General features: G+C 34.9%; 1 protein-coding gene across 2 annotated transcripts in view; it reads right to left on the reverse strand.

Annotated features, from left to right (window-relative positions):
* The window catches only part of LOC100634358 (helicase domino-like), an 85481-nt gene that overhangs the window by 50773 nt on the left and 18070 nt on the right, over positions 1–16638 (reverse strand). For both annotated transcript variants that reach the window (XM_019996604.1, XM_019996603.1), the window contains exons 11-23: positions 13920–14093; positions 11362–11472; positions 10986–11237; positions 10788–10924; positions 9998–10064; positions 9754–9873; positions 8634–8831; positions 7123–7427; positions 6870–7072; positions 6534–6588; positions 5016–5130; positions 4400–4596; positions 39–153 (exon numbers count right to left, since the gene is read on the reverse strand). In XM_019996604.1, the coding sequence (XP_019852163.1) occupies positions 39–153; positions 4400–4596; positions 5016–5130; positions 6534–6588; positions 6870–7072; positions 7123–7427; positions 8634–8831; positions 9754–9873; positions 9998–10064; positions 10788–10924; positions 10986–11237; positions 11362–11472; positions 13920–14093 (2049 nt within the window). The remainder of the gene's footprint in view (positions 1–38; positions 154–4399; positions 4597–5015; positions 5131–6533; positions 6589–6869; positions 7073–7122; positions 7428–8633; positions 8832–9753; positions 9874–9997; positions 10065–10787; positions 10925–10985; positions 11238–11361; positions 11473–13919; positions 14094–16638) is intronic.

The raw sequence follows: 16638 nt of genomic DNA on the forward strand, positions 1-16638 counted from the left end.
TACATTAAACATGCACATTACCATTAATATCTGCATACCTTTCTAAAAAAATCGGTAGTAAATCCCCCACTTTCAATAGCTAGATCTCCCAAAAGCCGTTTCTGACTAGCTTTCTTCAAAATGTTTTCTTCAACTGTTCTTTGACAAATCAACCTGAATGTCGTAGACAATTAGAATCAGAATAAGGCACAATACAAAGCAGCACTCAACAAAATAAATAATGTCAAATAAAAAGAAAATAAGGGCTCTATAGTACATACCCTCATGCATTTAAATCCCAAAATGAAGATTTATACGATTCTATTGCCTGAATTTGATTACATTGATACTTTTCAGGTCAAAACAAGAAGTTCCAGTAGACAAAAATTTTGTGTCAATATGACTCATAAGCTTTTCACAAAAGAAGAAATGATATCTTCCAATGTCACATACAACAAGAAGAGGACAAACCACATCAAAACTCTCACCCTCTGACACTACCCAGAGCAAAGCCAGTCAAGTGAAAGAATCAAGACAGAGTGGCAACAGTGTGTTGAAACAATTGATGCTGCTGCAAGAAATATATAGAGAAAGAATAACTCTTCTTCATAAAGTCATAGTATGGACATGATTACTATATATAATATTATAATCATAAAAATGCATGCATGAACATCAATCTCAATATCCAGATCCAGCCCCTTTAGCTTTGATCACTGCTGGTATAACCTTTTGTAGGTGGTCAATGTACTTTGTGCATACTGAACAATTAATGGTCCATTCCAAAAGCGCTTCATTCCCTCAATCAGTTCACCTTGAATCTTTGGTTTTATCACAGTCCTCAAATAACACTTTATTGACCCCCACACATTTTCTACCAGATTTAGATCGGGACTTTGAGGTGGAGTTGGCCACCAAATAATGCCTTTGTCTGCTAGGAATATTTTGGTGTATTTGCTCGAGTGCTTAGGATTGTTGTCCATTTGAACCCGATATGATGCTGGCATACTTTGAGTCTTTGACTAACATGACTAAGAAGCCCATCCTCTAGAATTCTACAGAATCGTGTAGCTAGCTGTGAGTGTCCCTTTGAATATGAATAAGGGAGTTGTTCTACTCTTACTGATCCCTGCCCAAACATGAGCCTTCAATGGGTGCTTAGGTCTTCCTTTCAGTTTCCTTGGCTCGTTTCTCTTTCCAAAGCAAAGTTTGCCAAGGAAATCTAATTGTACTGAGTCAATCGTCAGTCCATATAACATTGTCAAATGTGTCAAGGTTTTCTTGCTGCTTCAAGCACCATTTGAAACGCTTCTGTTTGTTCATCTCTCATAAAAGTGGACAATATTGTGGTCTTGTTGCTAACCAACCATGAAACTTCCTGGCTCTTTTCTAAATTTGGCCATTTAGAAATCATTATGCCTCGCAGAAGCCTCGCTGTCAGCTCACCATTTTCAGCCAAAGCCGCATTAATAAAAATGAGCCACTCCTTTCGAATTTTTGGCAAAACTGTGCGTATCTCAGTAAGTCAGCAACTGTACCAAATAAGCTCCCTTTTTTGATCAGTTGGTAAAGTCACACTTTGCTCACCAACAATCCTTCCTCTTTAAGCCTCTGCTTTATTTTAGAAACAGAATACCCTTTGCTTCAAAACAATACCAGTTATACCTCCCTTCCTCTTGTTTCTAGTGATAATCTTGGCATCTTTGAATTCTGTTTAAACAGATGGTCATGCTACATGCACACACTACAAGCAATACCATCATTACCATACATGTACATCAATACACACAACCGTATGGCAAGCCAATAGTATCAAAATTCGACTACCTCATACGACGACATAAGAATGCTCACACGACGACTCAAGATCACACGACGATTTAAGATCACAAGACGACTTAAAACTCACGACGACTTGTATAAGTTGTATTTATTGTTTTTAAGAGGGAGGGGGAAATATTAATTATTTAATTTTAACCCTTTGTAAACTGAAGAAATCGAATAAAAATGGCAGAGACTGCCATCAGTTGGACTGATCGTCAAATCTCCTTATTGTTGTATTATAAATACTCATAACTGGGCCCGGAATTGTCAAATCATTATACTTACTAAGAATAATTACATTCACAATAATGATAATAATAATTCCAAGAGAGGTGCGGAGGGAAGTAGAGGTAGCATTAAGAGAAAAAGTTTGAGACACTCAATGGTATGCTCACAATAATTTCCATTGGCAATACCATACTGTCTGCCACAGGATAACAAGAAAGATGATATTTGAGAAAAATAATCAGTCCAACTGATGGCAGTCTCTGCCATTTTTATTCGATTCCTTCAGTTTACAAAGGGTTAAAATTAAATAATTAATATTTTCCCCCTCCCTCTTAAAAATAATAAATACAACTTATACAAGTCGTCGTGAGTTTTAAGTCGTCTTGTAATGTTAAGTCGTTGTGTGATCTTAAGTCGTCATGTGAGCATTCTTATGTCGTTGTATGAGGTAGTCGAATTTTGATACTATTGGCTTGCCATATAACCACACTAACTAACTATAAGATACACTACAAGTCACACTATACTATAATATTATGTTAAATGATAAAAATGCTCTTATAAAAATAAACTATATGCACTAGTTTATATGTAAACTACCTTAAAGCCACTTATTTTTAAGTACACAAATATTTGCAATTTGTTAATAGTATTGCTTTAACATGTACTATTTTTTGCAATTTTGCACATTTTTTCCATTTAAATAACTATTAATAAACGTAAATTATTAATAAATGCGAGTAGTAACTTTCGCGATTTTAAAGCCACTCGCAGAAAATGCAAAAATTAATACTAGCAAATAAGTGGCCTTAAGGTATACTAGTGTAATTCTTAACTTGGCCGTAAGCACTGCTGTACATGTACAATTTACAAATGTATAGCTCTTGGCTTGTTCTTTTAGAAATTTTTCCAGCAATCAAGGTCAGCATTAAGCAAGCCATAAAGGTAAATCCTGCTTTTCTAAGCATTAAAGTTATGTATTTTATTATTATTCATAGTTTCATTAATTAGAAACTTACACCATGCACCCATACAATAAAAAATTGAAAAGAAGAACTGTTGCTCAAGCAAGTGAACAGCTGAGCAATAAAACAGTCTCTTATGATCATAGACTTCTAAAAAAACCATCATGATGACTCAATCATTAAATTTTTAATACTATAATTTTTATCATAGAAACATTTTTGTAGCTACCAGGGACAATTTATAATGCTATATAGTACAGTAGTACTATCTATGCTCCCAGAATGAGAGCACTAAAGTATGTACCCTTGCCACAGTATGTACATTGTATAAGTAACAGTTTTAATAGATTAAATGAAAGTTATAGCAAAAGTTTTGAGAAAGAAACTCCAGCATGTTTGCTACACAGCTGCAGCCATGTAAAGGTGAAGCTGCAATGAAGGTGTGGATCACTCAAACTACATGTACATGTATGCTCTAAACACACACACAATACATAAAATGGTGACACATACAACGTAGGCTCAGTGGTAAAACAAAACGTTATTTTTCTCTACTTCTTAAACAGTTTATCACACATTTGTTTGGCTTTATTTGTTGCATAAAAACTTTGACTCTAACCCCGCCCCCTCATCTATAAGAGGCCTCATGTAAACTTACAAGGTAAAAAATTTTTGGGCTATTATAACTGAAAAAGAAAGATAAGTAGAGCAATTTTTATACACCAATGAAATATAAGCTTGTGTTCAATTGTTTCACTTGTCACGTTGCTCTTTTGCTCACAACACAAAAAGCTACAGCTGAACTAACTGTGTTCAGCAACTTTGCCCAATTCTTTTGCCATGGAAAAGACAAATCAAGCATTTCCAAGATGAAGAATAACTTTCTTGTGGGTCAGTGTTGATTATAAAGGTTTGCAAGACTTTTGAGAAAGTACATGTAGTTTCACATAAAAAAACTGAGTTCAAGCAAACATACACACAACACGCACAGACAAAACAGCCACTTTACTCTCACTTAATGCCTACACATCGCTCGGGCAATGTAAAGTAAGAAGGAGCTAACAGAATAGTGGTTACAATTGTACGTACTGTATAGTTTGAGGGTGCTATACATGTATGTGCATCTCTAATAATAACTAAAATCTATTCCACAAAACTGAGGAGTGGTTTTGAGTAAGGTCTAGGTGGGCAATTGAAGCCAGACGTTGCCCCAGCCTAAATCTACCTAAGGATACAACACAACATGTACATTGTACATGTATGTGTAATTGTGTACAAAGGCAATACTTACACAGTATCTGCATACACAGTACATTAAAGTCCTAACAAGTACATTAAAGTCCTAACAAGTACATGTACATTGAGTACATATACATTATGCACATGTATACATGTTAGAGTACCTATAAATATGAACATCTCTCGTTTGACCAATCCTGTGACAACGATCCTGTGCTTGAGCATCCATTGTTGGATTCCAGTCAGAATCATAAAAAATAACAGTATCAGCACCAGTCAAATTAACACCTAAGCCTCCACTTCTGGTGGACAGTATAAAGCAAAAAACTCGAGAATCTTTGTTGAATTGCTCCATTAATAGCTACATGTAAGCAACAAAGAATTAATAATGTGTACAAATATGTGCATGTCCATGTACAACAAAAAATAAATAAAAATGCAGTAATTATTACCAAGAGTAGATAGTAATTAGAGGAGTGTCCTACTGGCTATAAGGTCTGATTCATCACAGCCTAGAATTGAAGCATCACATTCCAGTTATTTCCGTATTTTATTTGAGTAGTTATAGTTATTGCTAGTTATTTTTGAATAGCTACTCAAAAAATACGGAAATAACAGGAATGTGACTCTTCAATTCTACGACATGATGAAGCAGGGGGTATAGGCACAGTAGGACACTCTCCTCTAATTATTATCTACTCTTGTTATTACTACAGCAAAATGATTGTATTACCATAAATTCTCAGTATTATAATTTACATGTACATGTAAATAACCTACCTGTCTTCGTTGAACTGGTGTTGCACCATCTAATCTCAAGTATGTGTAGGCATGAAAAGTTAAAAATATTTCTAAAATATCCAACATCCGAGACATTTGTGTGAATATAAGAACCCTAATTTAAAAATAATGTACATGCATGAAAAAATACAATATATACATGAATACATGTACACGTACAGTGTACATGTATTGTAAAAGTATATAGTTATTTACATGTACAAGTAAAATGTGCTATACTGTAGAACATAATATCAAAATAAAAATTCATCCATACTCAACTAAATTTCATCAAAATGAGTCTTTTGACTTCAATTACAACACATACAATAAAAGAATAAAACAATAAATCATGTCATTTTAATCAAACATTTTAAAACACACATTTTACAATACAAATGACATACATCACTATATTTAAAGGCAGTTAAGGCATAAATGTGGTATAGCACAAAAATGATCTGTAAAATATGAGTCTCATGATGTCTGTCTGACAATAAGTCAATGAACTATCTAAAATTGTTAGTTTTCTAATAACCATATGTAAATGTACAATACATGTATCGCATATCCTCATAAAAGAAGTGAGGTAAAATCAAACCTTGGCTCACAATAAAATTGAATTATAAAAACACAGCTCCAGACTTACAGTGCCATCTGTGCCTTGTATATACCTTTCATAGTGTCAAAAATGCTCTTTGCATTAGGTCATGGGTTTGAATCGCAGATACCACATAAATGTACATGTAAGTTTCATTTTGATATTAATTCTTTTCAAGATTCAAAAGTGAAATTAAGATGCCTGGGCTTTGATTTCAGATATTACAGTACATGTACATGTACATTGTATACACTTCGCAATTATGCTACTTTTGCATAGGTAGTGCATTACTCTTTTGCTGTCTAATGTACCAGTTGTAGTAGTAGCACACATGGTCTGCAGCAGAAAGTAGTTCAATGGTGGAATGGAGTGATAAACACTAAACAGGCTTTTAAAAGAAATGTGGCCGTACAGATGAACGTGAACAACACAGAAAGCCAAGTGAAGCATTGACTTGTTTGAGACCTTGCTAAGCATGGGAGCCTTCATTACTATTGTACATGTACATGTAAATGTAGGAAGGGCCAGTATACTATCTAGGCGTAATGCATCGCAGAGTAGCAAAGTAAAATGGATACAAGTACGTGTACATGTACATTGTACCTACAAAGTTGTCTTACTTGTACATCTAATTTAGCTTTTTTTATTGCAGTGTACTAAAGCAAGAAAATTTGAATGTTAAAATTAGCCAAATGAGAGTAAGAGACTACAAGGCTTGGCAGATTAAATTTTGGCAAAATTACAACCATTTGCTAGCTAAAACAGAGTAAAGGGCTAAATTTTTGGCAAAAAAAACAACTCAATAAATCTATCAAATTTTACTCCACTTAATTTTTTGGCTACATGTCATGCATACAGTGCATGTACATGTACGAGGTTAACAGCAGAAAGCATTACAAGTGTCATTTCACATGTACCTATGTCCTTCAGTCCGAAGTCTTCTTAAAAGTAAATCCAGGGTTTGCAATTTACCTAATAAAATGTAATTTTCAGAACAAAAAATGATAAACATGTACACAAAATGAAGAAATACATTAATTACCACATGTACATTGTAACTCAACTTTGAAGTGTATGTACATGTAAAAGTATCATTGTTAGTGTATGTCACATGCAATATAGCTTACATACATGATACAGCACAGCAACATTTAAAAACTGTAGTGGCTAAAATTCACAAATAATTTTTTCAGTACACCATAACGCAAAATATCATCTCAAAATTCAAATGATAAGCATTTTTCACAACATACCACAATCGTATTGTATCAATCTTGTTTCAGGAAACTGGAGTTTAAAAGAAACTGAAACAGGATAGAGTGACCCAGCAATTTGAGATACTGTCAAGTACAACAACTTATTGTTTGCAATATCCTTTTGATAATTGCTAGGATCAGGATGACTTGTATGTAATGTGATAGCAGGTGCACTAACAGACCAAACTGTCAATAAAAATCTACCACAATTACCAAAAAATAAATTTATAATTTTACAAAAATATCGTACCTTTTCAGAACATCATGTAGTCCAGCCATTCGGTTGTCATATGAAACTAGCATATGCCTTAATGCTTGAGTACTGCACAAAATCAGATCTTTAGCTGGTAGTACTTGTTGCAGCTGGCAAAAAAGGTAACCAGTCCATAACCAAGAATACTGACAAAATTTCATAAAATTAATCTTAGGCATGTGAGTTGTTAGCACGGCTAATCTCATGTCTTCTCCATACATCGGTTGTTTACGACAGCGAAAACTGTTTATACGATGTAAAGTGTCTCTCATAATCTTTTCTCTGTCACTCAAAGAATCAACCTACAAAATGAAAAAAAAATAACAGTTAAATGTACAGGTATAGTTTGTACTTCATCCACTACTTGAGTAGCATGTGTACTACAAATATGATGTCTTAATTGTTTGTAAATGTACATGTATAAGCCAATACAGTGAGAAGTACTGACATGTACAATGCACTTTGGTTATACACCAAGATCACTGATAATCTCAATTCCTTCATGGCTTTCTGTCTATGTAAAAGTTTCCTTTCTTTGGCATAGTGAAGCCTCAAAATACTGAGATCATGTATAGTCAGTTCAAGTTGAGTTGGCACAGGAAGTAAATCAATGTTTGCATCACAAACGTCATTCCTAGCCACACCCAAAATGGTGGCAGAGTGCAAGCAAACCCTTTTATTGAGCGTTTCTTCACCTCTAAGACCTTTTATGGTCTGTTTTACCCTTGCTTTAGATACTACTACCTTTATTTATCACAGGCTAGACCTTTTCTTTGTTACAAAGCTCATACGAACTCCAGATACCGAAGATAGCAACATACTGTGAGGACGACGAAGAATAACAGCGATCCAGATGGCTGTAGACAGCCACAGCAATTGTTTCCTAGTAGTATAGACTGCTAGTTGACTACCTGCTTCTCTAAAGGAACTTATCTGTCTGCTTTTATTTTATAAAATAAAAAACATTAATTTTGTCAAAATAATAATGAGATGCAAATGATATTTACAAGTGTGATGTAGCGTAAAAGCAATGATTCATCATGCCAGCTCCCTTTGAACTACAGCAAAAGAGCCCATTAAAAACCTTCCAGAGTAACTAGAGACTCATAAATTGGTACAGATATTTGGAAGAACCTGTTATGCAACTATACTAAGTTTCAGGTTGCTAGCATTTTATGGGGTGGTGCCTGTGCCAACTTAACTCGAACTGGGTATATGCATAAAATTATTTGTGCATTCAGTAGAAAAACCATTTGAGGAGTTTTATAAGTTTTTTCAGATGCCTGTGAGTTTGAGGTACATGTACATGTACAATGTACAATGTAGTATAAGTGATTTGAATTACATGTGCCTGCGATGCAGCAATCTAATTCATTAATACATAAATGTCACCATGTACAATGTGCATGACAAAATAAATGTAAATTGACATTGAAGCAATTAAGGATTTTCCCAACATAAACAAGTACAATAAAACATGAATCACTTTACATGTACATAACACATACTAAATCAACCCAAGGGTGACAACGTTCCTCCATGGTGACAAGATTGTTATCTATATGTCCGTCTTCACAAACATGCGAATTCAAATCTTGAAAAGCTGAACGAGGGGCTTGAAGTTGTCGAGAACGATAAGCAACAAAAGCATCTAGAGTCTGTTCATTAGATGCCAAGTTTAAATTTAAGTTGTCCATGGAAATATACTATAAAATATATAATTTTAAATGAAAACGAAACAAAAATTACAGACAGAAGACATATGATGAGCATTCTTCTTTACAAATGTATTTTACAAAATGAGTCAATAACACATATACTATGCATTAAAGCACACAAAAACAAAGCATATTCAAGTACAGGGGATAGGTACATGTACAAGCGTATAAATGTATGTTAAATTATAAATAACACCATAAATTGAAACCTATGATGAAGACTTCAATAAACAAATGTACTGGTGTTATTATTGATGTTGGCCACGTGAAATTATTGAAAGAACCATATTCTTCTATCAACATTGGATTAATGGCCAATAAAATAGAAAATGAAGTAATAAATAATAATTATAGATGAAGTACAGATGTATCAAGCACATAATAATTAGTATGGACATATGTGACTGGATTTGACAAACCAGGCTATCTGTGGGGGAATTACCAATTACAGATATGGCTTCCAGAAGTGTTGACAGTGGTACCTTATCAAAAGCATATAAATCAGAATGATAACCTGGTTGCTTAACACTTGCCTACACAAGGCTTCAAAAATGTAAATTAGTTCATAATTAGTAGCTGCATAAAAAATGGTTTCCAAAAATGTATATTCATCATTCAGTTACACCTACAAGCAAATTCATGTAAAATGTACATGAACATGTTTGGAACCATCAAGCTACTTTTGAAAAAAGTCAATCAAATTTAGATAAAATTAAAATCACGTACCACTGACTACAACATCAGTGACCTTGCATGCATACATGGACATGTACATTAAATGGTGAAAATAACTTTAAAAAACAAAATATGTTCCCACTACCCTTACATTGACAAAACCATTTAAACTTTATTTATAAAATAAAAAACTGGATGTAGCAAATACACATGCAAATGTAGAATTACAATGTACCTTAAAAGGATCACAAGATAAAGCAGACACTACCATTGATGCAGTGGCATACACAATGCCTGCCATACAAAAAGGTGATGCGACAGGCCGTAACTCAAACAGATCTGGATGATTACACACCTACAGTGTATATGTACATGACAATGATGACATATACAAGTACAAAAAACAATGAAATAATATAAATAAAGTATAGCACACAAAATTGTATACAGTACATGTACAGTATGTACGTGCACAGTACCTTTCTCAATTGCATCAGAACATTAATGACACTTAGATAGCTTCCAGCAGAGAGAGTTTCCTTGGTTCTAAAATTAAGAATTCACAATAAGTATCTGAGTGAAGCTGCCAGTATAAATCAGCTAACCAGGGCCGCCAATAAGCTACATGGGACCATGGGCAAAAACTTAGATGGGGCCCCTACAAAATACTAATTAATACAAATTGCCCCCTCCCCCTTATTAACAACAGAAAGAGTGGACAATTCCACTCTTGATAACAGGGATTAACAAAATGGCCCAGAAAGAGAGTTGTCACAATTAATTGATTTTTTTCCGTAAAACTATACAGTACTTTACTGTGAACCATGGGCTTGGGGGCCCGGGCAAAATGCCCCACCCACCCCCCTATTGGCAGCCCTGCAGCTAATTTTGCAAGCTCAAAAGTTTTTAGTGCATTAATCAATCAAATACATGTATACAATCAACATGTCATGTAGACATGTACATGCATGTACAAGTACATAATAAAATTGATGCCAGGTCCTGTACAGCTACATGTATTATAAGATCCAATGAAAAAGGTTGCACATGCACAGCATCAGTGATACACATAATACATGTACAACATACAAAACTACTGGTATATCAGCAAACTACTATACATGTAATGATGTAACATGAGCTGTCAAACAGCAAAATAAGAAACCATCAACTTGGAATTTCAAGGAAATCACTAAAATTAATAAATTAACTCCAATATAATGCATTATATTTACATACATGTACATTATAAAGTGATTAATTCATTACTTGGCTCTAGACATGTACTCCTCATATAGAAACCGCTGCCTCTTTGACAGTTTACATAATATCACATGCTCATACTTGCTGGGAAGCTGTTTTTCAACTTCTACCTTCAATCGCCTTAAAATAAAAGGTCGAAGAACCTACACGTAAATAGTATACACTAATACAATGTGGACTTCAAAACATAATCTTATATCTGACCTTATGTAGTCTCTCCACAATTGATTCATTATACTCCTGACTGCCTTCAACCATCCCTGTTAAAGGGTTTGAAAACCACTCACGAAAGTCAGAATGAGATGAAAAAACAGTGGGCATTAAGAAATGCATTAAAGACCATAACTCCATCAAGTTATTCTGTAATGGTGTACCAGTAAGTAAAAGCCGATGCTGACTACTGAATGTCAAAAGGGTTTGCCATCTCTGACTTTTAAAGTTTTTAATATTCTGAGCCTAAAAATTAGAATAATAGAAACTTTGGTAAAAGAGCAAAAACTTTAAGATGTACATGTACTTTACTGACTATTTTGTGATACTGCAGTAATTTATAAAGTAGTTAACAAATGTTTTGACATACCTCATCTAATATTAAATATCTCCATCTTTTCTGCTTAAAAGCTCTGTGATCTTGAACAGCGATATTGTATGAAGTGATGCAAACATGAAAACTATTTTGTCTTGACCAACCCTAATAAATAAACGTACACATTGAAACATATAGCAACAACGTTCAAAAACAAGGAATGCATATTAGAGGCAAAAACCACCCATTAAGAGCCCATCATACATAACAAGAAAGAATGCTAATCATCCACAATTTACATTTTTTTCCTAAATAGTGAGCTATAAAATCTATCTAAGTGTTATTTCAATTGTTAGTTAGTACATTAATTCCCTTACTTACTTACTAAGCAATCAAAAGACTTATCAAAGTTCTGGTAAAATGTACATGTAGAGTGCAATAATTGTACTAATATACTACTGATGACACACATCAAAGGTACCGTGTGCACTATAATCCAGCAAGACCCACCAGTGATCTAAGCCACCCACAACAGTGATCTAACCCACCCACAACGATAATATAAGCCACCCATAATTCAATTAAAGATTTTTATTATTATTTTGAGTAAAAAAAACATTTATATTCTTGATGGACTGGTGCATGATAGTACCAATTACACGAAGAGGGCTGCAAAAATTTTGTCATTGCCGGAAAACCTCTGCAGGATTACCAATTACACAAAGAGGGCTGTAAAAATTTCATTGATAGGAAAACTTCTTATGAAAGTCATCGTTCCAAGGAGCCATGCCTTGATGTTGTATTCTGTACTGTTTGCTTTCTCGTTTGGATCAGATCCGGCTTTGAATGGGTCTACACTTACGGTGTATCCATCCGGTGTTTCGTCATATAATGTCTTCTTCTAGCTCTGGCACTGTTTCCATCTCTTTTTCAAGCACAATTTCGATGTCTTTATCGCCTGATATCTTGCTTCTTCTCAATCTCTTGCTCACAAGCTCCTCCAGCCATTATTATTCAATGTCAGCACGTGGTAAATCTGCGCATGCGTTTGCACTGAGCCTTTGATGTTCATCATCATGACATAAGTAACTTATAACATGGCTAGTTTGTCATGTATCGAATTTACAGTCACCTCCCCTTGGGTGCAGGCGCCCTCGGGATCGGTGACTGTAAATTAAATACATCACTCCTAGCCATGTTAGAAGTATGATTTTCCTCATTATCTAACTTCATAGCTATGCTTAGACTTTGCATGTGTTCATTCCTGCGTGGGCCTTCACATTTGACAAAGTTTATTAATGTTTTTTTCTTGCATTATGCATACCAGGAACTATAAGTAGCATGCATGGATAGCAAATGGTAGATGCATGTACATACAGTACACATGTATGTACATACATGTACATGTACATCATACATGCAAGTTACAATACAGTGGTTTAAATAAGCTAAGTAGCTACTCCGCAGTTATTCTACTGTTGCATAGGTACAAGTAGTTCGGTGCTCTTCGTTGCGCATGTGCAATGTGACAGTGATAGTAGTGCACGTGGTCAGTAGCAAACAGTAGCTCGACGTAGAATCAAGCAAAGACCGTCCTAAACAGGCTTCTAAAAGCAGAGAGCAGCAGCAGAGATGAACTTGGAGGGCACAGACAGCAAAAAGAAGCATCTTCAAGTCCTTCGAGAGCCTCTAGGGTGAGTGAGCGCTTGCTACTACAGAACATGTGACTGGGTGGTACTGGGCGTAGCACAGCGAAGAGAAACGAAGAGTAGCGAAGTAAAATAACTACCTACAAACTACCTACAAAGTTCTCTCCTCTACTGTGCTCTACTTTTGCTACTTAGTTTTTGAAAGCACTCTACTATATTTTAAGAGAGAGAAAAAGGTTGGATTTTTATGTTAGTATGAATGGTTTATCTGTTTTTGGACTTACATGTATTTCAGTGGCTTGGCTAACATGTACATGTACATGTAGCTAGCACTTAAATCAAGTAATCTAAATGTCTAAATGGTGCCTTTTAAAAGAATTATAATCATAAGCAGTATGATGGTGAAGATAAAGTGCTATGCATGTAGTAATGCTGCTATAGTTCCTAAAATATACTTTAGCAAGATTATCTTTGTTCATGGTACAGTAAGATGATTGATTATGAAGACACCCTACTGATGTATAGACAGAAGAAAAGGAGACTAAAGAGAGATTTTAATTTTATTCCCTGCTAATTACTTTAGCTGTCCTTCAAAATTACTGTATTTTTGATCAAAAAGATAAAGCAATCAAAACAATAACAGTATGTAGATGTGCAACTAGATGATTTGTATTGTACATTGTACATGTGAATTAACTTTTTGACACAACAGTTATTATTAAGAGTGATAAGTGCATCCGTAGAGCATAGAAGGAATATTAACACTCAAGAATTCTAGAAACATGCAAAAATAGAACAAGCAAGGCCCTTGCAAGGAACATGCCAGGAACATAGTGCTTACATGCAAGGCCCTTGCTAGGAACATCCTAGGAACATGCAAAAATCACAATTCAATACCATACATAGAACATGTATAGAACATGCAAGGAACTTCCCATAAGGATAAAATATGAATAAACTTACAACTCTTTTTTGTCTTCTCTCCTTAAAGGTACCAATGTATGTCAGAATCTTGAAACCTGGACACCATTTCTTGAATTCAAATTCCCAGTTTAATATAACTGATGTAGGTACAATTATTAAGTGAGGACCCCAAACAGCTTTTTCACAAGCTAAATGAGCTAGTAGTGCAATTGTCTAAAAAATAAATTAGGTAAATTAATTTCAAAGTACAATAATATTGATCATAACATCACCCACATACATGTACATGTATGCACTCATAAAAATACCACAGGGCACCTTTTTTTCACATACTTCACTGAACTAAATTTTGCAATTTTGCTCAGAACCTCACTTCTCCTTACCCGTAGTAATGCACCAATACAGCATTTTCACCAACATGCCAATAGCTGATATAAAACATTCATTAGCTACCAATACAATAACCAATACAATATTTTAACTAATTATCAAATAAACGGTTTTAATTTATTAAATGGAATAACTGACTTCACCTGCAAATAGCATGGGCAACGATTATTAGTTAAGTGCGTTTTCTGTCATTCATTCATTATGTCCACCACAGCTCTCACTTTAAGGCTCTGTGGGGCTTTCCTACAGTCACCAAAACTTATCCATGGGCTAGAAAAAGTTACTTTCTACTACTTTATCAAAGTAAAGGGCACCATGCAAAAGCCATGAATACTGCCAAACATAGCAGGTTCTCGTTGCATTTTTTGCGCTTCAAGTAATAGGGCTTCTTAGTATCTCTGAAGAGTCACAGAAACTCGATCTGAAAAAATAATGTAGCATTTTGCTGGAACATTCTTTGTTTTGAAGATATGACTGCCTAAAAATCCCTTATGTCTTGACTTTACACAAGGCAAGTGTCCTTAGGAAGAATACATGTAGCTAAGGCTTATAAACTTATACTGTGTTCACACTACCTCTCCAGCTGTACAAAACTGTACCTAATTAGATTAGTTTGGTTATAAAAGAACCATGTTGGTAGCAGTTCACACTGCACAACTTAACAACACCAAATTCACTTTAAAACTTAACTACACCATTTCAGAGCACCTATTTTGGTGCACCACTTTAGCCTGGTTTGGTTTGATTACAGTGCAGTTCAGTTATGTTCACACTTGTTATAAAACTACACTATACTTCCCCAAAGCTCAGTTCCAGTACAGTTCTGAAGGGTAGTGTGAACAGGGTATAAGACGCTTGACAAGAGGTGATATGGAACAAATAGAGCCTATTAAATGTGTGTGCACTGAGTAGAAGTCCAAAAAACTCAAGCTTCTTCCAGCAGTTAGCCCAAAAGGTACCATTTTACTGTAGCAATCGAAATTTGACACTTTCCTGGACTATGGCAAATCTAGCAATCAAGGTTTGACACTTTCTTAGTATCGTAACAACTGACTGCATGCTGTCAGTTTGCAGCCACACTCAAACACCCTCACATCTTAATTAGACTATGAAGAATGCAAATAAAACCATAGAAATCAACACTATCTAGGCAAGTTAATGCAGTAGTATATAATATGCAGGACAAAATATAGTTTTGAAATCATACATGTAAAACAGATATTGTTTTCGTTTGTTTTGGCGAGGCCAATGCACAAACAGTGTCTCGTTTTAACTTCATTTTAGGTAAAACAGGTTTCACAATACAACAACTGAAAGACATTTCAAAGGATTACAAGGAGGATATAGCCACCATCTGTCATGAGACTGAAAAATGTGTTATACATGTAGCTTTGATTCAAGAAGCCTTTTAACTAAATTCTTCTCTTATGAGGGTAACTTCAAGCAAATTTGCAGAGAGTCTATTGTATGCACACTACGAGTTAAAGAAACCAAAAAGGAAAAGTTGTACTCTGAACTCAGCCAATTCTTATATATGGCACATTTTTGAAGTAACACAACAACAAAGTTCTGCAACATTGTAAATAGGCAATTACTACAGTCAAACCTATCTATTCCGGACACTTAGGGACTAGCATGAGCTGTCCTGAATATAGAGGTGGCCTTATTTCAGAGAATTGAATTTAAATTACATTTAAAACATCCTACATGTAGATCTGTGCATGAATACATGTTTATTATTCAAAAAGTCAGTTATAAGTGTCTGCTTAGCTGCTGCAGAAGCAGAGAGTGATACTACAGAATTTATTAAAGCACAACATTTTGTACCTTCAGAAGTATGGCCTTTATTTTCCAAATATGCAGAAACATCTTCCAAGTATTTGACAGCATCACTGTAACTTGTAATGACTTGCTGGGATGATGATAGCACATCTGTGTCCACCTCATCTTCATCATCATTGCTTTGTGTAACCGCGTCTTCCTCATTAGCAGGGTCTAATTCTCCAAAAAAATCTTCTTCCCAGTTCTCAGATGCTATGTTAGCATAAACTGGTATATTCTCTTCTACTTGTATTAATTCCTCTACAGAGCAAGAATTTGTTTGTTGGACTTGAGATACAAGGCCGCGTAGCTCGGCAATGTCATCATTACAGTCTACAAAAGGATCTTCATCAGATGGTGAAATAATTGGTGTAATAATGTCCATATTGTGATTCAATCTGCCAGCACTTCTAAAACATTTCCTGACTGTATCACTTGAAACCAATTTCCATGCTTCAGCTATCCATCTAATTGCTTGAAGAATTGATATATTCTTTGTTACATCTGATGCCAGAGCATGCTCATCGATCTTAGCAACAACATACCT

The sequence above is a fragment of the Amphimedon queenslandica genome, unplaced genomic scaffold (assembly GCF_000090795.2).
Source record: "Amphimedon queenslandica unplaced genomic scaffold, v1.1 AMPQUscaffold_13404, whole genome shotgun sequence".
Lineage (NCBI taxonomy): Eukaryota > Metazoa > Porifera > Demospongiae > Haplosclerida > Niphatidae > Amphimedon > Amphimedon queenslandica.